At 42.3% G+C, this 26110-nt stretch overlaps 1 protein-coding gene across 1 annotated transcript in view; it reads left to right on the top strand.

The window, feature by feature from the left end:
• The window catches only part of GTF3C1 (general transcription factor IIIC subunit 1), a 38802-nt gene extending 13003 nt beyond the window's left edge, over positions 1-25799 (top strand). Inside the window, 27 exon segments of the mRNA XM_042827782.1 lie at positions 1129-1282; positions 1703-1806; positions 3097-3281; positions 3508-3771; positions 4632-4777; positions 5198-5295; positions 6236-6332; positions 7052-7229; positions 7992-8121; positions 8710-8845; positions 9614-9695; positions 10241-10426; positions 12107-12264; positions 12400-12542; positions 13716-13797; positions 14450-14562; positions 14930-14992; positions 16857-16950; positions 17746-17918; positions 18070-18354; positions 19894-20147; positions 21443-21729; positions 22211-22859; positions 24341-24380; positions 24969-25161; positions 25497-25658; positions 25660-25799. Of these exon segments, the coding sequence (XP_042683716.1) occupies positions 1129-1282; positions 1703-1806; positions 3097-3281; positions 3508-3771; positions 4632-4777; positions 5198-5295; positions 6236-6332; positions 7052-7229; positions 7992-8121; positions 8710-8845; positions 9614-9695; positions 10241-10426; positions 12107-12264; positions 12400-12542; positions 13716-13797; positions 14450-14562; positions 14930-14992; positions 16857-16950; positions 17746-17918; positions 18070-18354; positions 19894-20147; positions 21443-21729; positions 22211-22859; positions 24341-24380; positions 24969-25161; positions 25497-25658; positions 25660-25719 (4516 nt within the window). The 3' untranslated portion in view covers positions 25720-25799.
• Positions 25800-26110: the final 311 nt, after the last annotated feature.

Raw genomic sequence — 26110 nt, 5'->3', positions numbered from 1 at the left:
GTGTGCCTTTTCTCTTGTTGGCTTTTCTGCTGCCTAATAGTGAAATATACAGTAAGGGTGCAGACACTGCAACGGGGAAGGGGGGAAGGTTAGAATTAAACCGAACCTTAAAAATTAGGCAGCTGTTTAGAAGCAATAATAGTGCTTTCATAGAATAATAGAATCACCAAGGTTGGAAAAGACCTAAAAGATCATCCAGTCCAACCATTCACCTATTCCCAATAGCTCCCACTAAACCATGTCCCTCAACACAACATCCAGCCTTTCCTTGAACACCCCCAGGCTCGGTGACTCCACCACCTCCCTGGGCATCCATTCCAGTGCCTGACCACCCTTTCTGAAAAGTAATACTTCCTCATGTCCAGCCTGAATCTCCCCTGCCGTAGCTTGAAGCCATTCCCCCTGGTCCTATCACTGATGACACGAGAGAAGAGGCCGACCCCCAGCTCACTACAGCCTCCCTTCAGGAAGTTATAGAGAGCAATGAGGTCTCCCCTGAGCCTCCTCTTCTCCAGGCTGAACATTCCCAGCTCCTTCAGCCTCTCCTCATCAGCCCTGTGTTCCAGACCCCTCACCAGCTTTGTTGCCCTCCTTTGAACACGTTCCAGGGCCTCAATATCTTTCTTGCAGTGAGGGGCCCAAAACTGGACACAGTACTTGAGGTGCGGCCTCACTAGTGCTGAATATAGGGGAAGAATATAGGGGATCTGCTTTGCAGATCATTAAACAAGCAAAATTTTAAATGCTGTATGTCACATAAATAGAACAGGAATCTGTATTGAGATCGATTGGAACTATTCTAGAGATCAACAGTTTTTTCTCCTTTCATAGTATGCCAGTGCCTGGGCTCACATAAGAACAGCATTGTCATAAGAATCATAGAATGGCCTGGGTTGAAAAGGACCACAATGATCATTTTATTTCAACCCCCCTACTACATGCAGGGTTGCCAACCACCAGACCAGGCTGCCCAGAGCCACATCCTGCCTGGCATAGAATAGCATTGTTCATCTAAAAGGATAAGCCTAATAACAGAGAAAGTACAGATTAAGGCTGAGTTCTAGCAAACTGCCTAGGCAGTTTGTAGTATTTCTCAGCTTAAAGTGCTGCATTTTTTGTATCTTGTAGGCTTCAGAAAATGGTCATGGATCAAGAGAAGCAAGAAGGTGTCTCCACTAAATGCTGTAAGAAATCCATCATCCGGTTGGTACAGAAGCTTTCACAAGAAGGACTCCTCCGAATCTATCGTACCACAGTCATTCAGGATGGCATTAGTAAAAAGGTGACTGCTTAAATCCTGGTGACAGAAGCAGCTTTTCTCATAACTTTTTTATTTTCCATTTTGGGCCTTTTTGTCTGATACACAAGGAGAACTTTACTTTTTGTAGAAGAACCAAGAAGTGAGCTGCCCTTTTGGGCAGCTTAGTCCCGAACTAAGCTGTTCTGAAAACCAGATTATTGGTTACTTTCAATTATTGTACTGCAGTGAATCATGATGAGTCCCTAGATCAGTGTCCCTGCATTTCCTTTCTGAGTGGTTCTGTTGCTTCTCTCCCTGCACTGTCAGGTTACAGCACAATTATATTTAATCTCATTTTGACAACAAAGAGTGTATGAGAAACTTTAAGCAGGCTTCTGAGTTGAAACATAGAAAAGCTAACATCTCCATAAATATCTCTTACTTGTTTTCTTCTTTGAACAGGTAGAGTTTGTTGTTCATCCTTCAGTGAGTCCTAGTGACCCACTTGTAAGAAGTGCCATTGAGCAGGTGCGTTTCCGGATCTCTAATTCAAGCACAGCAAGCAGGCAAGTTTCACTGATGGTTTGTATGGTTTTTGGAGAAACTGGCTTAGTACAACTGGTGCTTTCAAAAACATAAAGAGGGAATAAATACAAATTAAGCAAAAGAACTATTAGCTTTCTCTTTAATAATAGAGAAATGAAAGCACAGAGACGAAGCAAGGTGCTGAATATCACCCAAAGACAAAGGCAAGAAGAGGAACTAAACACTAATCCCTTGTCCTAGTTTCAAGTTCTTGGCTTCTCCATTCTCATTTTGCTTACATTTCAGAGAGGCTTGTTTGGCATGCTATCATGCACAGAATTTTGCCCTTCACAGAGGACGGGGCTTTCCTATGGGCAACACTAAGCTTCTTAACTGTATGGTTAATAGTGGATTTGGGACCTAAGTTAGGCCTATAATCTTTGTGCAGTATTTAGAGGAAACTTACAGCTCGCTGCAACAACAGACAGAGAAATATGGGAAATGTAGAGATCAGTGAGGAAGAAATTCCCACTCTGTTTCATTTGGGATTTAGGCAGAGAGTAGAAAATATTCATGACTTTGGACACAAAGCATAAAAGAAGGAATATGACTCTAATGCTATGATGTGATGGAAAACAGCAGTAGTGGCAGAGTGGCAAAGTCATAGGCTGCTCCAATTGAGAATAAGCCCAAATACAGAATATACCCAGAGATGCAGAAACAAAAGAAGAAAATTACCTTTGCAAGGCCTCAAGTATGCAGAGATCTCCAGTGAGAGACCATCACCTCCACTGCCAACCCTTAAATGAGGGCTGGGAAGGCATGGGTCCTGGCTCCAGCCCTTCTGATCAATCAGAGCACTCAATGCACCTGAGCTCCCTTGGCCCTGCCTTCCCACCAGGTGCTCAATCACTGCTTCAAGCCATGACTTAGCATTTCCACTCCAACTGGGTAGCCTCATAAGGAGGCTAATTCTCTAAGACGATATTCCAGTCCATTATTTAGGATCTGTTGATGCATTCTCAAATGAAAATCACCTTTACCTTTTGTCTGAAAAGATTAAAATAAAAAAAGAAATTTCATATCAAGAGAGCAGAGTGTTGTGCATGTTAAATTACACCAACCAGTTTATCTTTTCAAATAAGCCCATAAAAGGACCTCTTTTTCTATGAAAGTGCTCTTATCCAGTGTAAGTGTTCAAGACCTTCCTTTTGCAAAGAAACTTGCATTTCTTTTAATTACCTGCTGCAGTGATGCCATCTCTCTTCAACTGAAGCAGACAATCATATCTTACCTAAATTTTAACAAAGTGCTGTATGGTTTTAATGCAGGGTTAAAGTTCCCCAGACACCATCATCCCAGGACCACGGTGAAGAAGAAAACCTGGGGCAAGAGGCATTTCCTGAGTCAGGAGATGCACAAGAGAGCTCATGTAAAGATGAAAATAACAGTCGTGCAGAGAAAACCGATGAAAAAATGGGCATAACACAACTAAAGAACTATCACCCTGTTACAGGTACACCAAACTTTGTTTGCTCTCATCTTTCATTTTTCTATTTGTTATTAGTCCGATTCAGATGTTGGACTCTCCTAAGTGGTTGGGTTTTTTCTTTCTCTTGTAGAGATGCCTTTGATTTCCCCCATTGCCTTCCAGTTTTCCTCACATCAGTTTTGCAGGGATAGCTATTTCTCCTGTTTTAATTCACTTTTTAATTCTTCTGGTACTTGATCTTTCCTCCCAGTTCCAGGTCTTGGGCGTTTTCTTGGCTTTCTTCCCAAAATGCCCCGTTTAAGAATAGTCCACATGTTCCTCTGGTACTTAATTTATGGACATCCTTTAAATGGAACAGACCGAAAAAGAAATGGTGATGGTAAGAAAAAAGGCAGCAAACAAAGGCCGAGTGTGAATGAAGCCCAGGCAGATGGAATCGTGCAAATCATGAAGACTGGGACAAATCCTGAAATTGCTGCACAGGACTCAGAAGTAGAATTGTCTAATCAAACGGGTAAGAAGTGGCCTACCTTGTGGCTTTGTCAAGGTTCAGTGGAGTATTTCCATAACCATTTGGCAATATGATTTCAGTGGCAACACATGAAGGTAGGAACACAATCGCTTGGGAAAAGTACTGAGAGAGATTAATGACTTGTTCTCAAGTTGAAAAGGATATCATGCAAGAGCTCTACTTTATTTCTTAATGACTTACATAACAAAATAAAATAGGCTGAAATTATGGATGACAACAAGCTGGAAGGTTTGCTATTTCTAACTTGCAGGTTTTGAATTCCAAATTGTCTTAATTTGGAGAAATGGTTTAGATTTTGTTTTATTAGGTCCACACTGAGGCCACAGTTGCATAATTTGTGCTTATACTAATGTGCAGTATGTTGCCACCTTTTGTTTCTCGTATAAAAAGAAACTGTCATACAGGATGCATGCCTTCTAAAGGGAAAACAGGTATTGGAGTTGGTTGATAAACTGTTCTTCATACTACTAGAGAAGAATAAGAATTGGATGGGATATTTAGGTTTTTAATATAATTACAGGATAGTTGAGCATTGGAACAGATTATATTGGGAATTTATTGTACTAGCAGCTTTCAGGCATCCTCTGAAGTGTCTGTAAGCAAAGAAACAAGAGCAGACTTACTGTTAATAGGCTTAAATATGCTTTTCAAGAGTCCTTCCCAACACTGAAAAATATAAAAGTCCACTTCAAAAAAGGATGAAAAAATCCATCAAGTAGGTAATTTTCAGATAACTAAACAATGAACTGCCAAAAGATTTCTACCAATAAAATTTCCAGTTCCAATTCCAGTAAGAATGGTGTTCATGCTATCTGAATCTAAGCCAGTTGTCTCGTTCCCAGTGTATGTGGATGACACGTCATGGATGCGCTACGTCCCTCCTCTGCCAGTTCACAGAGAGTTTGGATTTGGATGGGCTCTTGTCAGTGACATTCTTCTCTGCTTGCCTCTCTCACTCTTTGTTCAGATAGTGCAAGTGAGCTACAAGGTACAGTGCTTTATTGTTTTGTTCTTTCATAATTGGTTTCATTTCAAGTCTGACAATTCAGCTGTTCCTATGAGCAGTAACAGGTATTGTCTTGGCTGTTTAACAAAACTAGGCAGTGGAAAGTAGAGATTTTAATTCTTGATAGTCTCTTTTCCAGAAAAGCTAGCTGTTCAAACAGCTGTGTGAGAAATACGTATAGCTGTGTAACACTGCACATCCTGAAACTTGTATTTTACAGAGAGCTTTCTGTGACCTGAATCTCCCATCTGATAGACTCGCATGGATCACGTTTAACCATTTCACAAAAGCAGTAACCTTTGTGTAAAAAATATTTGAATCAACAGCTCTGATGATATCAAAGCTTGATACTTTAAAATGCAATTATATTTCGTATTTTGATTAACTAACAAATAATTTTAGGTTGATGGTCTGGAAGACTTTTTAAATGATCCAGTAAAAAAGCACACACTGATCAGATTTCTGCCAAGGTCAGTCCGACAGCAGCTTCTCTACAAAAGGTGAGCAGGGGAGTCAAAGAAAATGTCTCTAGGGAGGAAACAAGTGGCTGACAGTTTTCTCAGTTATTTCCTGTTTGTGTCAAAGACAACTTTGTTACCCAAGACAAGGATCATCAATCTTCTAAGGGTAGCGTGCCAAACTATTTTTCTCTCCCAAATGGAAGGTAATAAGAAACTAATAAATGGCATTCATGCATGCTGTCAGGCAGTGTTTGAGAACTGGGAGGCACTGTCCTTCATAACTCATCAGCAGGATGTTATTTCTGTTCAAAACACACTCCTCACTGCTGTGAAATTCAAAATTTAATAGAGTCTAAACGATGCTGTCCTTCATAAATCTTTTAAAAGGTGCCACATTACTTAGCTCATGCCTCTCGTAGGTAGCATTCAGTTTCTGCTCATGTGCTCTGACTGGCATGTCTGCCATTGTTTGCCATTCCTCATCTAGAAGGTTCAGAAATAGAGGTGAGGTTGCAGATGTAAAGGGGAAGCAGCATTAAAGGAAACTCATTTAGGTACATGGAATTAATAGCACTGTTAGTTTCAATGCGTATTTGTTAACACAAAATCAGAATCACACAGAATCATTAAGGTTGCAAATATCAGTTTCCTGAGGAAATCATGGCCAAAGGCATGGATTGGGATGGTGGGAGACTTGTGCAATGTTTCCAAATCTGCAGGCATTCACCTGGGAGTGAATAGTGTTGGATAGTATCAACCTGTCTTCAGCTAAGGCCTGTAACTGTAACCTTTCTGCTTTCCAAGTTTTCTGTGAACTGACAACTCAGAGAAAATACAGCTTCAGAAACTCTAAAACCTGGTGTTTCAGAAAAGCAGCTGCTCTCCTGAAACTTGAGGTTGCTGTCTAAAAATTGCATGTTTTCTGGTATCGTTTCTGTCTTCATGAATGCTAATTGCAATGCTTCTAATGTTGCTGCAGGAGGTACATCTTTTCAGTGGTAGAAAACCTTCAACGGTTGTGTTATATGGGGCTGATACAGTTTGGCCCAACAGAGAAGTTTCAAGAGAAAGATCAGGTAATCTGAAAATTTAACCATTAATGATATTGGCTCAATGGAACAAGATTTGGGGGATTGTAGATACCTACTGACGTTTCAGACATACATGCAGACCTTCAGTTCAACGTATTTTAGGTTGCTTTTTCTCTGGCTGTTTTGACTTTCTTTGGAAAGATACTGTTCAGATGTATAATGCTGAAAGTTGCAGTAAATAATGGCTTGGCAGTTTGCAGACTGGCAGCATTGTATGAGAAATGAGCGTGCCACATTCTTGTTCCTTAAGGTGTTGGATGCCTGACACAGAGAATAAAGTCCTTTATCATTATAAAATAAGAACATTCTTGAGCATCTTTTTTGTAAATAAAGAGCACATGCAAAGGCAGAGGCAGTCCCTATGTACATTTTATAAGATAGATAAATACACCTCCAAATGAGAGGTCGTGGGAAGTAGTCACTCTCTGTGGAAACCTGGAATAGTCCCATGCACAAGGGGGAAAAGAAATCATTCTAAGTCTGCAAGAGAAATTCCTGGATCATTAGTACAGGAGGTTTGGAAATAGAATGCAATACAGTGGATGTTGGTGTCTTTAAACAGTATTGGAGTATTGGCTCGAAACAGCAAAGGCTGAGATAATTCTGGTTCATTCCTAATTCCTTATACTGTATTAAAAGCTGTGTTCTGTAAGTTATGCTATTTCATTGATCTCCATCAGCCTGAAACACACTGTATTTACCAGGTGTTTGTGTATATGAAGAGAAACGCTGTGATTGTTGATACCACAATCTGTGACCCCCACTATAACTTGGCTCAGAGCAGCCGCCCGTTTGAGAGACGTTTGTATGTCCTCAACACCATGCAGGACGTGGAGAACTTCTGGTTTGATCTGCAGTGTGTCTGCCTTAACACACCATTGGGTATGATATTTCTGTGCCTTCTTACCACCTTTGCTGTTTATTCTGCTTATGCCACGATTGCTCTGTTTTTCCTTAAACTTAATGCAGGCTCTGTTCTGTAATTGCCAGTGTTTTGCTCTCTTGGCTGCTCCCCTGCTGCACCAAAAAAAGCTGGAACTTGGAGTTCTGTCCTTTTAACTCTGTGAAAGTTGAAAACTACAAACTCTACACTTAATATTTTAAAAGCAACGTTAGAGGAAAAATTATTGCAGTTATATTGGAAGTAACAAATGTGATAACAGCCCTGTTAGATTTCAGTCCAGCTGTAAAAAGAAAAAAACCCTTTTTGAAAACAGTAGCCATAATCCTCCACTAGTTCAAACAGAATTTTCTCTCGAGTATAAATGTGTTGCTAAACCTTCAAGCAAACAGCCTGAGTGAGCTGGGAAGCAAAGGGAGTTTTACACCTTGCTTTTTCAGTTTGTTTTCGTGTTTGGTCCTTTTTCAATAGGACATACAGCTACAGCAGGTGTAACATAAACATAATGGAGGGATGAGATTCTGCTCCTGATGACACTGAGTTAGTTTAGTGCTTTGTACTCAGAGTTAGCTGGGGCACCATGGACTGCAAGGAGGTGGCAGGTGTTACTGAGAAGCAGTTCAGACATGAGTGCAGTTTGGGCCATCAGTCAGAGCAGTACTTTGCCATAGCAGAGCGGATTAAAGTTAGATTGAAGCCTGACTCCTCATCCTGATAGTCCAAACCATTTGTGTGTTGTGTAGGAGTTGTCCGCTGCCCTCGTTCAAAGAGAAGCAACCCTCAGGAGGAGGAGGCTGCACTAGCAATGGAGCAGCAGTCAGCAGTGGATAAGCACAACCTGGAACGGAAATGTGCAATGTTGGAATACACCACGTATGTCTGCTTCATGCTTGTGTCACTGATTACCATTTGGTAATCATCAGATGGACAAGTTCCTTGTTCCTTGTTTTTACGTTACCAGCCCACTTTTCAGCATATTACATGGTAACAAATCTCCTGCAATGGGATATCTTGGTTTTGACTGGAAGTAACTGCAATGCCACATTTTGGATCTGATGAATGGCGTAATGTTTTTGTGAACAAAAAGCTTGGCTGAATCCATATTTTCATAGTAGCCTTTTGTGTCCTGAGAGAGCTTCTCATCTGAGCAGGTGTTGTCATTATTTCTGTGCTAAGAATGATAACAGTTACGTCTGATGTGACCATTGGAACTTAGTTAACTATAATGAAAGTGATTCAAGTATCATTTTTAAACATTAAATATCAGGCATGAATGCTTAAGGAAAAAGCCTTGCTGTTACTCTACTTCTGGAAGAGAGTTAAAAGAGGGAGGTAGCTTTTTGTCCCCTTCTTTCCAAACCAGAGGAAGGTAAGAGGTGAGCTCTGCACACACATGACTTGGGGAATGCTTTCTCAGCTGCTTTTACCAAATAATCACTGTTTTGTTACTCTGTCTCTTAGAGGCAGCCGAGAAGTGGTTGATGATGGAACTATCCCTGGGGATGGGCTAGGAGCTGCAGGTCTGGATTCCAGCTTTTACGGGCATTTAAAACGCAATTGGATCTGGACAAGCTACATCATCAATAAAACTAAGAAGGTACCATCTCATACTTCAGTGATTGTTGCAGATTTTTGTTCACTTAAGGACTGAGACACTGATTGCAAAATGTTACATTCTGGGCCACGAGCACACATTGCCAGTTTATGTCATGTTTTCATCCACCAGTGCTCCCAGGTCCCCTGTAGGATTGTTTTCAGTCCATAATAAAATAATACTGGAAAGCCCAGCCCATACAAATGGCCATCACAGCTCTGGCTGATGTCCTGTCTCTGATGGCTGCCAATAAGTTTGGTTGGAAAGGATGTAGGAGGAAGGGATGTCTATAGTATGATCTCCCTAAATTGATGTTCTGAGCAGACAGTGCTGGAATACTGTGGGGCTTGCTGGAATAAGTGGGGCTTGAGGCCTTTCTGATTTCATGGACTTTTCATCCAGCATTAGCTTGTGCAACTGATTTTTGGACATGTTTAGATCTTCAGTATCCACAACTTCATGTAGTGAAAAGTTTCAAAGACCTCCTGCGTGCCACTACTTCCTTGTAAAGACTTTAAGCTCCCTAATAATTACAGCAAGTGATATACTGAAATTCAAACCTTCATAATCAAGTGGTCATTTTAGAATAAAACTAGAGCCATTCAAACATGTGGTAGTAAGAAGACAAATGAATTCTTCATCGTAGCCATAGATCTTTCTGTGGTTTATCCTGAAAACTTACTTATACTGCTCAAAGGAATTATTTATGGTGATGATAACACTGCTGCACTCCTTTCGCATATCAACTTTTTAAAAGATGTATTGTTGTAGGAAAATACAGTTTCTGAGAACAGACTGACAGTAAGACTCCAAACCTTCCTGACCAAACACCCTCTTCCACTCAGTACTGGAGGTAAGGTGGTGATGCTGGTGGGGCTGTAATGTACTGACTTAGTGACTTTGTCACACTCCATATCGATCGTTATTTCCATCTCCTTGCAGTAACCTAGGTTGCTCCTGGGACATTATAATCAATAAGAAAATAATTTCCTTTTCTGTTCCTGAATATCAGGAACAGTATTTTGTCTTTTGCAATGTGCAGTTTGCAGATCGTCCAGAGGGACTCAAAAAGAAAACGTACTGTTAAAATTGCGTAGCCTCATATCTAAGTTAAGTAGGAAAAAATGCTTCAGGTTGAATATAAAAGCTCAGTTCAGTTCCCTTGTGTTTTTTCATTGTGCTGGAGACTTAATTACTTGATAATTCCATATTTAAGTGGGATTTTATTCTATGTAAGCTGCTGAGAAGTATCCTGAAATACCATGTTGAATGAAAAGGGCACACTGGAAAGAGCTTCTGTCTTTAAATACAGAGAAATTGGCACTTGCTTTTTATACCTTAGTATTGGAGAATGTAATTGCTATAAAGATTCATTACCTCAATCACGTGTCATCTTAGGTAATAAAATTAACATTTTGGGAGAACCAAAGGTAGGACCTGAGTCTGTTGTCCAGAAAAAGGAATGTATTGAAATAAGTCAGGAAGCTACGCAGGATCGAAACAAACGAGTGAGAGGTGGAAAGAACCAAAAGAGGAAGAGGCTTAAGAAAGATACAGGAAAGACAACAAAGAAGAAGAAGAAAGGTAAGTAACCAGCACATACCACCAAGAAGCAGCATTCTTTTTGATGCCTCTGCTTAATGTGGTTTCCTTTAGTAAAGGTGAGGTGACAGTGTGCAAAATGGAAATTTATAGGCCAGCTCTCTGGTTTGCCACTTGTAGAGAAAAGGTCCAGAAGCTTGCTTTAGCTGTTAACATGTGTGTGAATCCTGACTGTGCTCCTATAAATGCTAAAGAAATTCTAATTGTGCCTCAGGCAGATGAACTTATTGCAATTTAATAACACGTCAGACAGCTGGCTTAGAGCATCATACTATTAAGAATCTTTAGGTAATCTCTTTGCTACCTACAGGCTTGTTTTCTCATTTCTGGACAAGGTATTAATGCATTTACTTCCTCGACTGTTGCTGTGTAGTTCTTCCTGATCTGAGTTTTCATTCTTACGATCTCAACTTTGGAATTGTTCCTAGCCCTATAATCCTCATCGTCCTCATAGGAATTCACATCCAGACAGATAAACATCATTTAATCCATTGCATGTCTGTGCATACCTAGACTGCTCCTTGTTTCAGAGGTTGTATCTCACAATAAGCTACCCTGATACAATCAGTTTTTCACTTTTGAATGAGAGAACCAAGGCTGACAAAGCAGTACAAAAGGAAAAAAAAGCAAAACAAAGATTGTAGTTAAGAAAATTTCTTCCTATCAGACATTCTATCTTACTTTAATCTTAATGAGGTTGAGATAAATTTAAAAAAAAAAAAAAGACAGCAACAGTAGAGAAAGCTCTTATCATCTGAATTGGCTGGGATGTCAGAGGGAAATTCTTTACAGAGAGAGTGGTGAAGTGCTGGAACAGCTGCCCAGAGAGGTTGCAGATGCCCCGTCCATCCCTGGAGGTGTTCAAGGCCAGGTTGGATGGGGCCCTGGGCAGCCTGGGCTGGTATTGAATGGGGAGGTTGGTGGCCCTGCATGTGGCAGGGGGTTGGAGATTTGTGATCCTGGGGGTCCCTTCCAACCCTGGCCATTCTGTGATTCTGTGATTCAAGCTATTGGTGAGAACTGAAAGCCCAGCTGTTGCTTTTCCGTTCTCATCCTTGTCATAATGAGCACCTTTTCCTCCTACAACTTGAAAATTCATGCTGTATTGTGCTTATAGTGACAAGAACTATAGTTTTCACCTTTTTTACTCCTCAGATATCTTTTGAAGGCAAGTTATTCTATTTCCTACTCTGAAGCAGCACCTGGTCCTAAGAAAAATTCAGTGTAAATTAAAACAAAATGAGATCTGGGGAAAGAAAATTGTTGTTCTGCTCAAAGCACCTGCTTATTGTACAAGTTGTACATTATAACCATTTACCATGCATATACCAGTCAAGTTCCGTGGAATTCTTTAGCCCATTTATCCCAAGATTGAAGCTGATTTTCTAAGCAGTGAGGGCATGTTTAGCCCAGTAATTCTCTAGTTTTGGCTTCTGTCCTTGGAGCTACACATAGCCTTTATATTGAAGGCATTCAAGGCTAGGCTGGATGTGGCTCTGGGCAGCCTGGTCTAGTGGTTGGCAGCCCTACCCAGAGCAGGGGGCTGAAACTAGATGGTCTTTAAAGTCCTTTTCAACACAGGCCATTCTGTGATTGCCTGTGGTAGAAGTTTGAATCCACTGAAATATGCAGTGCTGAGTTATCTTTTTCTTGATTTGTTAGAAGAAAAACCTGTAGAAAAAAGCAAAAGGCTGCGCTACCACGATGAAGCTGACCAGAGTGCCCTGCAGAGAATGACACGTCTGCGGGTCACCTGGACCGTGCAGGAAGACGTCTTACTCATGCTGTGCCGAATTGCCAGTCATGTGCTGAATGCAAAGGTATTCACCAGCACCTCTGTTGTATGTCTGTGTACTGAACACATTTCTTTGGTGCTTGGAAACCTTCTGGTTCACAACCATCACTTGTGTCCATAAAAGCTGAAGTTTAACTCTCAGTGTTTTCGTTCTTTGTAGGTAAAAGGGCCCTTTGTTCCATGGCAAGTAGTTCGGGATATCATGCATGCCAGTTTTGAGGAGTCCCTCGATAAAACTTCCCACTCTGTTGGAAGAAGGGCTCGTTACATTGTCAGAAATCCCCAGACCTATCTTAACTACAAGTAAGGAGGTTTCTGTCTACATTCTCAGTATAAGCTAAATTCCCCTGAAATTAAGGGCCGCGTTTCCCCATGTCTATGTCTTGTTTCATGGGAATATAAACTCCTAATTTTCTGCATGCAGAGTGCTATCAAACCTGTCCTTTCACTGGGAAGGGTTTATCAAAGGCATAAAGAACAGTACAGGAAATAGCATGTGGCTATAAATGAATCTATCGTGCAACTGCCTCTCCAGAGTCCTGCACACCTCTCATCTCAGCTGGTGCTCTGCTTACTATTCCCTCTCCCATAACTTCCAAGAACGATGCCATAAAATTGAAAAATCAGAGCTAAGTGAAAGGCACAATCAGATAGAAATGGACTGTAGAAAAAGATTGGCTGAATGAACTTATTCATGTGGCTGAAAAAGAGAACTAAGGGGAGATATTAAAGAACCATCAAATAATGTAATATATTTGTGCTATTAAGGGGGGGGAAACAATTATTTAACCAACATAAGAACTGGGTCCTCCACATAAAAACCACAGCCAGCAGTTTCCAAGCAGTGGTGGTTTTCAATGCAACACAGCTGAGTTTAGAACTCCTTGACACAAGTGTCAAGGTGACTCTGTGCACCACCTCTTCATCCATCTTTCCATTTGTGTCCCGTTGGTATCTGTTACAAGAGGACACTGCCTGAAATGAAAATTTGGCTTGATCCATTGCAATTGCACCTTTGTTCTTAAGGTAGAAATTCCACAAAACCATGAAAGGAAATCACAGATTATGTGTCTTGATAGGTGCTTAGAAGTGTTTGTCATTGCTTTTTCTTTCCAAGCTAGGAAAAAAATGTGAACATATCAAACAGCATGTAGTTCTACTGTCTGCTAATCTTCAGCCAGACAGATGTGTGCAGAACTAGTTGAATCTGATTTGGGTTATCAATGTGATTGTCAGGTAGCTCTTACTAGAGGTGTAGGGATATGAAAGACTAGTGAGAGGTGGCTCTCTTACACTTACATGTAAGTAATGAAGTAACAAAATGAGCACTTGGTTTGATTGCATTGATGATAGGATGCTGACAAGTTAGGCAGAATATTTCCATTCATTCTGTTTTTCAACTGAAGTTATTTTCTCTGAGCAGTAACAAATTGAGAAAGCTTCAACCAGTGACACCTTCAATTTTATCTACTGCAGAGTTTGCCTTGCTGAGGTTTACCAAGATAAAGCCCTCATTGATGAATTCATGAATAGGGAAAATAACTATGAAGAACCACAGGTAGGAGGGAAACAATCTGAAAGGTCATAGAGTGCTGAAGTAGCTTGTGTTACTGAGTACTTGCCGTGTTTCAATTACTGTGATTTGCTTCCTTATCTCTCCCTTGTACTCTTTACTATGTTTAAAAATAGCATCACTGTAGAAGTGCAGCATCATTGCTGTTTTTGCAGTGAGGTGGACGCGGACAGCCTTCCAAAGACACATCAACAAGGCAACAAAACCCACATTTTTTCAGTGTGTTTGTTTCTCAATACCTATGACTGAGCATCCATATGCACTGGTTATTTTTTAATCCTCTCTGCCTCCTTTTTACCTGAAGAAAACAACATTTTTGCTCAGGAACATAATATTTTTAATCCAATTGCCTGCTGAAATACTGTCTCTGCATGTATGGGTGAATGCAGGATTGTAGGCACAATTTATGATGCTTGATTTGATTAGTTAAAAGTTTTGAGCTTCTAATGGCTTAAATCAGTCTCAACTTCAAGTTGAAAAGCTGTTATATACTATTGTCTGTTGGACTGTTTCTCTGACTTGATAATTCAACACTTGCTATTTCTACTGCATTCTTCTATGAACACTTCAGAAGTAGAGCACCTTTCCCTGCTCTGAGAAGTGGGGATTGGTAACGTTTTTCCTCTTGCTTTTAAAGGTTTGTGCAGCAGAGTTCAAGCAGTTTGTGGAAAGACTGAAAGCAAAATTCAGCTCAACTCTGGGAAACCCCAAGTTGGAGATTCCTGATACTTTGCAGGAGCTCTTTGCCAGGTATTTTAGTGACAGTGGTGTTGACTCTACATGGGCAGGCAGCGTGGGCAGTTCAGAGCACACACATGCATTATTGATACCCTCTCTTAACCTTATATGTTACAGAAATGCTGTAGATCATAACTGCAAGTCCACAATCTCAGTAAAATACCAAGTGTGTACAATTCTGCAGTGTCTGCTGTGTGCGTTTTTTTTCCCTAACACAATGAGAGCTCCTGGAGCAGTATTGTTACAGTGACCAATGGTCAACTTCTGCATTTCACAGTTGATATAAAATAAAGATCTTATAATAGAGATCAGCACGAGGTACATTGCTTCACACTACTTCTGCTACAGTACTTTTTTTTTTTCCCCTTCCCTTGATTAGATTTCGAGTTATGGCAATTGGAGAAGACACAAACCAAACCACAAAAGAAGACAGTCTTAGTAGGTAAGGAACAGCAATACCTTTTTTTTTCCCACTATGACTCCAAGCCCTCAGATCTGTGAAAGATTGTAATGCTATAACATGATGGAAAGTACAGCAATAATAGCAGGGTAGCACAAGTCAGGCTGTAGTAAATGAGAACAAGCCCCAGTACAGCAGCTATAGATACCAAAACAAAGAAAATCTGCTTACCTTTGAAGGGTCTCCTGTACGCAGAGATCTCTAGTGAGAAACCTCCCACCTCCACTGCCAGCCTTTAAATGAGGTCTGGGAAGGGGTGGCTCCTGGCTCAATCCCTTCTGGTTACTCAGTGCACTGCATGCACCTGAGCTCCCCTGGGTTGGCCCTGCCTTCCCCCCAGGTGCTCCATCACTGCTTCAGGACATGACTTAGCATTTCTGCTACAAAGGCATATCTGTAGTCTTCTAATTCACTTTGTCTTTCAGCTGTTTAAGGTTGGTTTGTTGTTTTTCCAATGTAAAACTTTTTTAGAAGAAAAGTACGCTTGCAAGGCTGCAGGGATTTCTAGCATGGATCTGATGATTGAATGAGCTGACAGCAGGAATGACCTCCTTAAAATTTCCCCATTAGGAAATTAAGATTTTCAGATTTTTATCTCCAAAATCTTCTTTGCCCTTCAAAAGAAATTTATTTCACTTACAGTCCTTTCCAGATCTTAGGAAGTAGTTAGAATATTGCAAAGTGTGTGGCTTGAACCACTGATTGAGCATCTGGGAAAGGACCTGGGAGCACAAGTAAAGGCAATTCAGCTGTGAGACTGAAGGGGTGGAGCCTGGCTGCATCTCTCTTAGACCTCATTTAAGGGCTGACTGCCACTGGGGGAGATCTTTGGTTGGAGTTCTCTACCTTGTGGTGATTTCACTGCCAGCCTAGATTTTCACAGTGCTTGTCCTTTGTGGAACCATCCTGTTGTGCTGATCCCTTTGCCATTGCATTTCCTGTGTCATCATTCTACTGCATTGACATTGCATGAAGTATTTTAAGAATTATCTGTAGTTCTGAGAACGCTCTCTGTAGAAAGCTGTAGAACATGAGGGAGGTGTTTTTCAGTACAGGTCAATACTGATTTTTTTTCCCAGAGCCAAATGCAGATCCTCTGTTAAAAAGCAGTATCTGTTCCTAAACAGAAGCACTGGGCATGGAGAAGGAAAACTAAGATTGAAATACTGAAGTGTTTATACCTGCCCTCAACAATTAGAATTTTATACCCAGAAGACTTTTTGTACATGAGTGGTTCAGTTCTCTGATCTCTCAGGTGCTGTTTGTTACCTGTGTTGGCAAGAAAGAGAGTTGTGTAAGCCTTATCAGAGAATTATGTGACTTCTTGGAAGCATAGCATAAGACTTGAGTAGGATCTGCTTGATAAAAGAGTCATGGGAGGGGGAAGAAGTAGTTGCAGGTAGCTCTCAGTGGTACCCAGGCTGTCTCCTAGGGTTAGGATTCTGGTGTGTGGGGTGTTTTACAAAGCCAGCACTGAAAACCTGAGATACTTGTCTCATAAATGTTTACCATTTGAATATTCCAAACTGAAACTAGACAGTAATCCATAATTCTGGTCATGTTACCATTTTGACAGCAGTTTTTTATACCTTAAGAAGAGATGCTATCAAAGAGAACTTTGATATTTGGGCTGGTCCAGAAATTCAGGGTGGAAGGTTGAGGGAGATATGATAGGCTCTTTTACATTCATAATTCTCAGCTGGAGTGATCTCAGACCTTGAGGCATCTGTTTCAAAGGAGCAGGTGATTCAGTTTACCTGTTGTGCTGATGTAACAGTCTAGCACCTCGTGCACAAAAATCATCATGATTAAAACCACTGTTCTTTCTCTTGCTTTTTTCTTTCAGTGTCTATGATATTCATTTCCTAGTGCTACAGAACCTTATACAGAGCACTTTGGCACTCTCAGATAACCAGATGAAATCTTGCCAGTCCTTTCAGGTACGAAATCTAGACCAGTCTTTACTGGTCATACAGACCTAAAGAGCTTCCCCTTAACTTGATATACACCTTTTTCAAATGGGAGACAAGAAACCCAGGAACTTTGATTTGTACCCTTTCTGTGAAATTCTCTCTTCTGCTTTTAAGAAATTATACATTCTGTGCAGCTTTTCAGTATGTTGCTTTCATTCAGAGGATGAGATTGCAAGCTGTGAGGTTGAAAGCTGTATGAAATGAACTTCATATGCATTCCAGTCACGATTTAGTGCCCACCTGAGCAGCTGCAATTATGCTCTGGAGGAGATACCACAAAGACAGACCCAGTGTCCAGCTGACAGCTGTTGGTCAGCCTCTCCTCCAGCACCAAGGGCCACCAAAATGCATCATCTATCACTGAAGCATTTCAAAGAATAAAGTTAGAAGTCCAGAAGGAGTTCAGTATCTTAGCAGCAGACAAGAGGGGAGCCTGAGAAGTTAAGTTCATGGAAGCATGGTGCCCGATAAAACGATGGGAAGAATCTATCCAGACATGGTGCAAATTAGTATTTTTCCTATCTCTCCTTAGTGGGAGACTGATCACATTTTGACTTCCAAGCGTTCTCTAGAATTTAGTTATTTTAATTGGTATCTGCTGCGGAAAGCCTGGAAGCCAATAAGAGAAATAAATGATGAGTTAAATTAATTTGTGTGTGTCATTTACAGCTCTGTGTTCAGTCAGTTAATATGAACCTCAAGTAAGGAGACCCAGCCGTGGGTTCAGAGCTAACGCTGCCTCGCACATTGGTGTCTTTGCAGACGTTTCGTTTGTACCGCGAGTACCGGGATGACATCCTTGTGAAGGCCTTCCTGGAGTGCCAGAAGAGAAGCCTGGTCAACCGCCGCCGTGTGAACCACACGCTGGGCCCAAAGAAGAGCCGGGCTCTGCCTTTTGTAGCCATGTCCTACCAGCTGTCCCAGAGTTACTACAGGTGGGTGGCAGCTCGTGCGTGTGTGTGAGCGCATGGAACAGCTGGCATGGGAGAGAGAACGCACGGGAAGTGTGTGCAGCAAAGAACCTGACCTGAAGTTGAAGAGATGACAGATTTGTGCTCTGATTTTTGGTTGTTTCTTTCCCCCCAGAGTTTTCACCTGGCGGTTCCCCAGTACCATTTGCACAGAGTCCTTTCAGTTCCTCCAGAAGCTCAAAGATACAGGAAAATCCGACCAGCCAGATAGCTTCTTGTTTAAAGATCAAGAAAGCAAAGAATCAGAAGGCATGATTACGTTTCCTATGGAAGGACCTGGTGGTCACTGCGTGGCAATGCTTTCCTTGTTCTCCCTGGGACTTGTCTCTGTGAATGTGAGAATCCCAGAGCAGATAGTTGTGGTGGACAGCACTATGGTGGAAAATGAAGTGATAAAAAGGTAAACACTGTTGCTTTTATTAGCAGATTAGGATTGGGGATAACTTGAATGAAATCGGGGACCATTACTGCTTTCTGCTTTGTGTCATGGCATGTTTCACTGTGATACTGCTTAGATTTCTATTTCTGAGGGACCTTTCCAAAGACTTAATGGTGCTGTACTTAGTGCCCATCATTACAGCTCTGGACTACATTTGCCTTCACCTGTGTGACATTTAAATTGCCAGGCACTTCCCTGCCATCAGAGCTAATGCAGTAACGAGAGCAGTGTGTGCCACTTCAGTATTTTCATCAACATTGGAACCTCCCATTTCAAGGACTGACAAAGATTTAGCAGCAACAAGGTTTCAGTTTTATCCATGCAACTTGGCTCTGTGATATTTGTTCTGTGTGTGGTTCCTTCTTTGATTGTGTTTTTTTAAACCTGCATTAATGAATACCACTGAAATCAATTTCCTTCCATAGGCAGTCCAATCCTGTGAATAGTCATCCTTACAATCACGTGTTTTGTCAGAGTGCAACTAAGATCTCTTGCTGTGCTGAATCTGTTGCTTCCTATTAAATTGCCACATGGGAAATTGTTCCCTTTCTCTCTAGAGAAGCTTTTTACCTCTTTGAAGATGTTTATCACAGTCCTCCTCCCATAACCTGCTGCTCTTTAAGATGAGCAGCCTTGGTTCTGTCAGCAGCACCTCTTGTGTGCTACCCAGGTCTGTGTTCTTCTCATTCCTTTCCTTTGCACTGAACTGTAGATCAAGAAACAAGTGCTGTGCTGTGGCTGGTAGGTCTGTGCTCATAACACTGTATGCAGGTGTGCCTGCTCATGCATGCTAAGATGACCAGTGGCTGTAGCCTTGTTCCAAAATGTGTTTCAAGAGAAGATACTAACAGTTATAAGTCATCTTACAAAAGGTTGGAAGGACACTTTCGTTGTCTCTGGCATAACCTGCTTAAACCAATGACAACCTCAGAGTTGCATCAGGTTGTTCAGAGCCTTACCTGCTTCACCTGTACCCACAGTGGCTCTTTTTCTGTCCTGAAATTTGGTAGTGTTGATGTGACTAAATTTGTTGTTGGGAAATCTATCATCTACAGTTAATTTTTCTTTTTTTCTTTTCCAAGTATCTGAAGTGTTTATTCTGCAATGTTTTCTCCTTTTTTTTCCATTAAAAATAAATCCTGCTGGATGTGACAGACACATCTCATGTCCGTCCTGCATGAGACCTTTATGGCCTCAGCCTTTGTGCTCTGACAGGTGTTCCCTCATGGTGAAACCTCTGAACCAGAGAGATTCAGCACTGTAAGCTATTTTGGGTTCCCTTGAAGATGTTTAAAAGAAGAAAGCATTTTCTTTTCTGCAGACCTTTGCTGCATTTTGCTTTCTCTCATTGCTTGCTCTCAGTGCTGTGCATACTGCAGCTGCTGGTGACTAACTGCTGGGATGCAGAACAGCACATGTTCTGGCTTTGCTCAGTGTAATGAGTCACTGCTTTATTTTGAGGGGGGAAAGAATACCAAAGAATGCCTCTGTTTGCCATAGTTTGGGAAAAGACGGACTTGAGGAGGAGGAGGAGGAGGAGGATGACTTAGACGACAGCTCTGGAGGCAAACGGAGGATCGAAGTAAAAGCTCGTCAAGCATCTCATACCAATTACTTACTGATGAGAGGCTACTATGCCCCTGGAATTGTCAGCACACGCAATCTGAGTCCCAGTGACAACATCGTGGTCAACTCCTGCCAGGTGAAGGTGAAGCTGCGCTGTACTCCACTCCCAGGAAGACTCAGCTCTCCAGGTTGGTTTCTGTCTGGCCTGATGTGCACAGATGTGTTGGAGCAGGACAGATGGTTCCTTGGTTCACGTGTTTTCTGATTTGAACAAAACCTCTTTTGTCCTCTGCTCTGTTTTTCCTCCTCCAGGAAGCTTGCCAGTCCCTATACTGTAACTTAAAATATTATCCCATGTTACACCCAGGCTTTCACCTGTGTAAAGAGGGAAAAAAAAAACCTTCCAGGGCTTCCTTGAACAGAAATTCACATTGATTTGTCTCTCAAAGTGCCTGAAATAGTGGTGTTTAATTACTGTGGCTGAAAGGCCAGAGATTGAACATTTTGATAAATATTTAAAGCTTGAATATTTGCAGTGTATCAACGCCATTCCTTTTTGAAGATCATCTTCCTTTGTGCTGTAATGCAAATGCATCCAGGAAAGACTTTAGTAGTTGGGCTCTATAGTGGGATAGTGCTGTCCCTGTCCTTTCCTGTTATTATTGTGATAGAGATAAAATAGAAATTATTTCTCCTATCTCTGTTACCATGCATGGCTCCAGGTCTGCTGAGCTAACAGCTCGTTACAGTTGTTCTCATTTTTCCTTGGCTGTGACAGAAGTGCAGCTGTCACATAAATGCCTGTCAGTGCATGATGTAAGGGCAGCCTGCAGGTAAAAGGGCAGAGAGTAGATAAGAACACTGCCAAAACTGACCTCTAATTATCCAGGGCAGAATGAAAGGTCTTTGGTTCAGCTTCTGAATACTCTGTATAATATTCAGGATGGGGGGCAGTTTTGGTGCAGTGGTGGACCTGTCCCCAGACACAAAGATGCTCATTATGCTTAGTGGATGTACAGAGGCATTGTGAATTTGTAGGCTATCTCACATTTGGCCAACAGCTTTGCCATGGATCAGCTGCTTCAGATTTTCCAGTAAGGTTCTCCATAGCCTTTCCTTTCCCTAGGCTGTTCATTCAAAAAAGATGATTCCCTCATTAACTTAAAGCTCAGCTGGCCCAGTGTCAGGGAATACCAGCAGGTTACACTGCCTTTCAGTGATACTTCACTTTGATAAGAGAGTAAACTACATTAAAGCAGCTGGATAAACTCCATTAAAGCCTGCTTCTGCAGGCCTTGTCAGCCACAAATATGTGAGAGGAGGAAGGAAGCTGCAGTAATGAACATGGAAAGCTGAGCTCTGTTTTTAATCAGAACGGTCCAGAACACCTCTGATCTGTGTCTGAATATTTATCTTTCCGTAGTGTGTTGCATGGTAACAGTGCATCTCTGCTTAACCATTTGCTTGTCGTTTGATTTTTCAGTTTCTTCTCCGCTTGATAACATGGCTGTGGGAGTCTCCTCCCTTCCCAAAACTTTTACCAGGCTGATAAAAATCCAAGAAGAGAACTATAATGTTGATCAGTTTCTTCGTGAGTGCACAGAACGCTATGGCTACAATCCCAGAGATGTAGCTGCTGTGCTGGAGGTCCGTAATGCAATAGAGGCTGCTTCCCACTTTGGGGTTTGCAAAGCTGAGCTGGGCAAACAGTTCTGCAGCTATGAAGAGGAGGAACCTGCACGCACCAGGAACCTGCAGCAGTACATTCAGGTGGTTTAGCAGACTTACATTAATGCCTGCATGTCTGGTATTCCCCTTGAACAGAACGCTCTCTTAGGCTGCGTGTTGTATTTGCTAATATAAAGTGAACAAAGCTATTCCTGTTAGGCAAGAGTTAACGTAGCAATAATCTGATAGCAGTCTTGCCTCATAATTAGGAAGGCCAAAAATTAAAACACTTAGTCACAGATAAGAATTAACTTTTTCAGAAGCCCAGAGGTACCAACATTCACCTTTGGAGTGGAAGAACTCTTTCCCAGTTACATTTTAAATTAATTTAAGCTGAACAAAAATGTTTTGGGCTGTAATTTCAGAACAGCTTAAGGGGCACGACGGAGCATAAAACTGAAATCCCACTAAGCCATTTGTCTTTCTTTGCTGCTAGTTAAAGGTGGCAGTTCCACAGTACTTGGTTATATTGACGTTTTTCCAGTGTAACTTCCTGAGATAATTCTTGTTTTGTTTTCCATAGGACCTGATTGAAATGCAGCAGGTTTTAGAAGTAGGAGGCAATAGCATAAGACTGGTTGCAATTGTGTTTGCCAAGCCGTGGCTGTTGCATTCAGTGTGTCCAACAAATAAACCCGAAGATTCTGGTCAGCAGTGTGCTGACACAGCCATCTCAGAGGGGCAGCAGGACTGCCTGCTGGCAGCAGCAAAGAAGGGAGAGGAATGTTTGGGAGAGGAGGAGCAGCTGGGAGAAGACACAAACCATCCCTGTGATGGAGAACCGCCAAGGAAGAGACGCAGGACTCAAAATGATGGCCTTCAAGGTGGTGACCAACTCTGCCAGGGTTTGCAGAGCGGTTTGCTAAGTGCAAATGAGAGTAACTTGGATGCAGATATTACTGATCCTGTTACAGTGAAGGAATCCATCCCGGATGGGGAAGCAGGGTCCCTGGGAGGGCAGACAGAACATACAGCTGAAGGCCCTTCAGACACTGTCAGCATGGATGTGCCCAAGGATCAAGATATGCCACGTTCTGAGGACAAACAGCTTGAAGGAGGGAATGATGATCTCAGCCCTGAGCACAACAAGCATGTCCTTGGCCTTGAACACTCTGCTACAGAGCAGCATGATGATGTTTCCCAATTGCAGGAGAACCCAGAGGTCTCTAAAGGTACGTAGGAGTGCTCTACATCCAAGGAACAGTACCTGGCTCATCACCACCACCCAACCAGGTAGTATTTTATAAGCACTTACTAGATCCTTCATGAAGCTGAGCACCGAGGGAGGTTTCTGTTTTGCACAGACATCATAGCCTTACACTAATTGGTCTGGAAGGTATTGGAAGTTCCAGATACATCTAAGTTTCCTTCCTGTGCCTATTCCTGGAATGTTTGGGACTAGTCCAGGAATGTGCTTTCCTTAAAAACCCATTTCCATGTCTTTTAATCTTCTCCAAAGACATACTGAGATGAATTTTCCCATCTCTGGCTTCAGTCCAATGGCTTGACATCTTTAAATCAAGAAAACACAGCACAACTTGTGCTTTAACTAGAATGCCCATGACTAAAAGCCGTAAAGTCATTAAACCACTCAACAGAATGCAGCACCTGCCAGTGAGAAGATTAATAGCCTAATTTGTGACCCAATCTGACTTCATTTTCCCATCCTTTGTACTGCCAATTTTCTTTTTTAATGGCTAATAATCCTTGCCAGGATTTACAGAGTGGGATGTTGGGGATTTTCTTCTAGTTTCATTTCTGTCAGCTCTCATTTCAGACTGAATCACACAGTGTGACATTTGGCCACAGTCTGCCCTTACCCTGCATTTACAGCTGCAGTCTGCCGTGTGAATCAGTTGGAGTTGGGTGTTGGTCAGAGCCTTCCTGCAGGACATCACCTCAGGGCTGCCTTAACTGGCATAAACTTTAACAGTTTCATGTTAAGAACTACTATTGAGGATTTAACTTCTGCCTGTCTGTGACATAGAAGGGATAAAAACGTAGCCCTTACCAAGCACAGAGTTCTTACCAGCATTACTGGTGATGCCCAGGAGGTTTCACACATGCTTAAGCCAAAGCTGTCGGCCTCTGGATGCAGTAGAAGTACCAGTGTTAAGTAATTGTATAATTAAAACCCATTAGGATCATGGAAGTTGCAGAAGCAGCCTTCATTTTGAAACCAAATCCTGCTGAAATGTCGAGTTTGCATTCTCAAGCCCTGAGTCTGCAGTTACTCAGACATCTCAGCCTCACTGTGACTCCTGTGGGACTCGGCTGAGGACCTGTGTGCAGCCCCTGCACTGCAGCCTCTGTGGAACTTTGTTCTTTGGAACACAGAACTGTCTGCTGTTCTGTCATGCATCAGGCTTCTAGAAATAAAACTCCTTGCTATGATTTGGGAACAGAACCGCCAAAAGCGTGGCTGGAGCAGCCAGATGTGGTTTTGAGAACAGTGCGGGAAGAAGGGCTGTGCTGGAGATGGGTGAAGACTGAGTGGAATCTTGGAACTCCCCATACAACCCAGAACAACAGCTTGGTTCTGTTATTTTCTAGCACAAGTTGTTGCCTTTCACAGTTTAGCCACCTGTTAGTTAACATCCACCAAAGAGCTTGGGCTAATTAACTTCAAAACTGCATGTTCTTTTCTTTCCAGGCAGTTCTGTGCCAGGTCTGTCCCAGGCAGCTGCAGATGGGTGAGTAACAGAGATGTCTGCAGTGGGACTGAATGCTCCCCATTGCCAGAGAAATTTCTGAAGCCAGTGCTTTGGTGAACTCAGTTGTACGTTCCCATAGGCAGAGAGCAAGGAAGATGAACCCCGTTTTCCCCCATTGCTCTTGTTAAAGTTGCTCATGTGTTCATAGACACACTGATACCACAACCAGCTGCAGTACCAGAGGAATGACATTAACTGTATTTCACAAGTGCAGTGTCAGCAGGTCCCCTCTTCCATGTGCCCAGGAAAGGCCTTAGAGAATCTCTGCAATATGAGAAGTGTGGATTGCCATGCAGGGCAATCCTTTCCTTCCAGAATGCTACAAATAAGGAATTGTTTCCTGTCTGAGCACTGTTGCTGCACGTTGCAGATTGAAGTTAAGTCTTAGGCAACTTCTGGAGGATATTATAGGGCTAGTGCAGATGAAGAGGTGAAACAAGGCTCAGGGCAGCAGTCCCAAGCCCTGGAGGTATTTAAGAGGCACGTGGCTGTGAGGGACATGGGGTACATCAGGTGCATGGTTGGATCTAGCAGCTGGCAGAGCTGATTTTAAACCGTCTTTTGCAGGGCCTGTGAGAATGTCTGCTTCATTGGCAGACCGTGGAGGATTGTGGATGGGAACCTGAACAAACCTGTGTGTAAAGGAATGATGGAAGCTGTGCTGTATCACATCATGACAAAGCCAGGGATAACAGAAAGCATGCTGCTGCAGCATTACACAGGGACACTGCAGCCCGTTGCTGTCCTGGAGATCCTGCAGGTATGTGAATAAGCAGCACTGTGACCTCAGGCTGCTTCAGCCCCTGAACTTAAGATTATTTTGTTTAGCAAAAAACCCACTTGAAGGCATACATCCTTAACGCAATAGATGGTGAGAAATTTTGAGGTTCTTTTTTTTTTCCTTCCACATCTGGGAGTTTGATTACCACCACTGCTACTGCCCATTGAAACCTTGTTGGTATTGGGTTTTTTGTCCTAATGTAATTCAAAATCCCAAGTATAGGTCCTGAAAACACTGAACATGAAACAGCAGTGCGTGGCCTATGTTGGTTTGTTTTGCAGATGCTTAAGCTGAAATGCAGTTTCTCTCCGCAGGGTCTGGAAGCTCTTGGTTGTATCAGAAGGTTCCACATGAAGAAGGCACCCCCAGCATCCCTCTTCTCTCAGCCACTTATAGCAGAGCAGCTGCACAGTCCCAAACTGAGCGAGGCCTCTGTAGCATACTATGAGCCCACCATGGACTGCACCCTGCGCCTGGGGGGGGGTGTTCCCCACTGCAGTGAACTGGAACAAATGGGTGCAGGTTATCCACGTGTAGAAGAGGTAAAGCTGGATGTTGTTAAATTGATTTATCCCTTAGATGCTAACGTGGATTAAATGCTGTAACTTGTTGCTCTCTCGTGTTGTGTTCTAGTTCTTTTTCTAGGGAATCAACTCTTTGGAAGGGGAGATAACAGCAGGACAAGGGAAAATGGTTTTAAGTTGAGGGAGGGAGGATTTAGGTGGGATGTCAAAGGAAGTTCTTGACAGAGAGAGTGGTGAGGGGCTGGAACAGCTGCCCAGAGAGGCTGTGGATGCCCCATCCATCTCTGGAGGTGTTCAAGGCCAGGTTGGATGGGGCCCTGGGCAGCCTGGTCTGCTATTAAATGTGGAGGTTGGTGGCCCTGCATGTGGCAGGGGGTTGGAGATTCATGATCCTTGAGGTCCCT

Source organism: Centrocercus urophasianus, unplaced genomic scaffold (genome assembly GCF_019232065.1).
Source record: "Centrocercus urophasianus isolate 14NV4802_14NV808 unplaced genomic scaffold, USGS_Curo_1.0 seq_29, whole genome shotgun sequence".
In the NCBI taxonomy this organism is placed as follows: Eukaryota; Metazoa; Chordata; class Aves; order Galliformes; family Phasianidae; genus Centrocercus; species Centrocercus urophasianus.
Note: the sequence above shows the minus strand (reverse complement) of the source record. Positions and strands in the feature narration are given on the sequence as shown.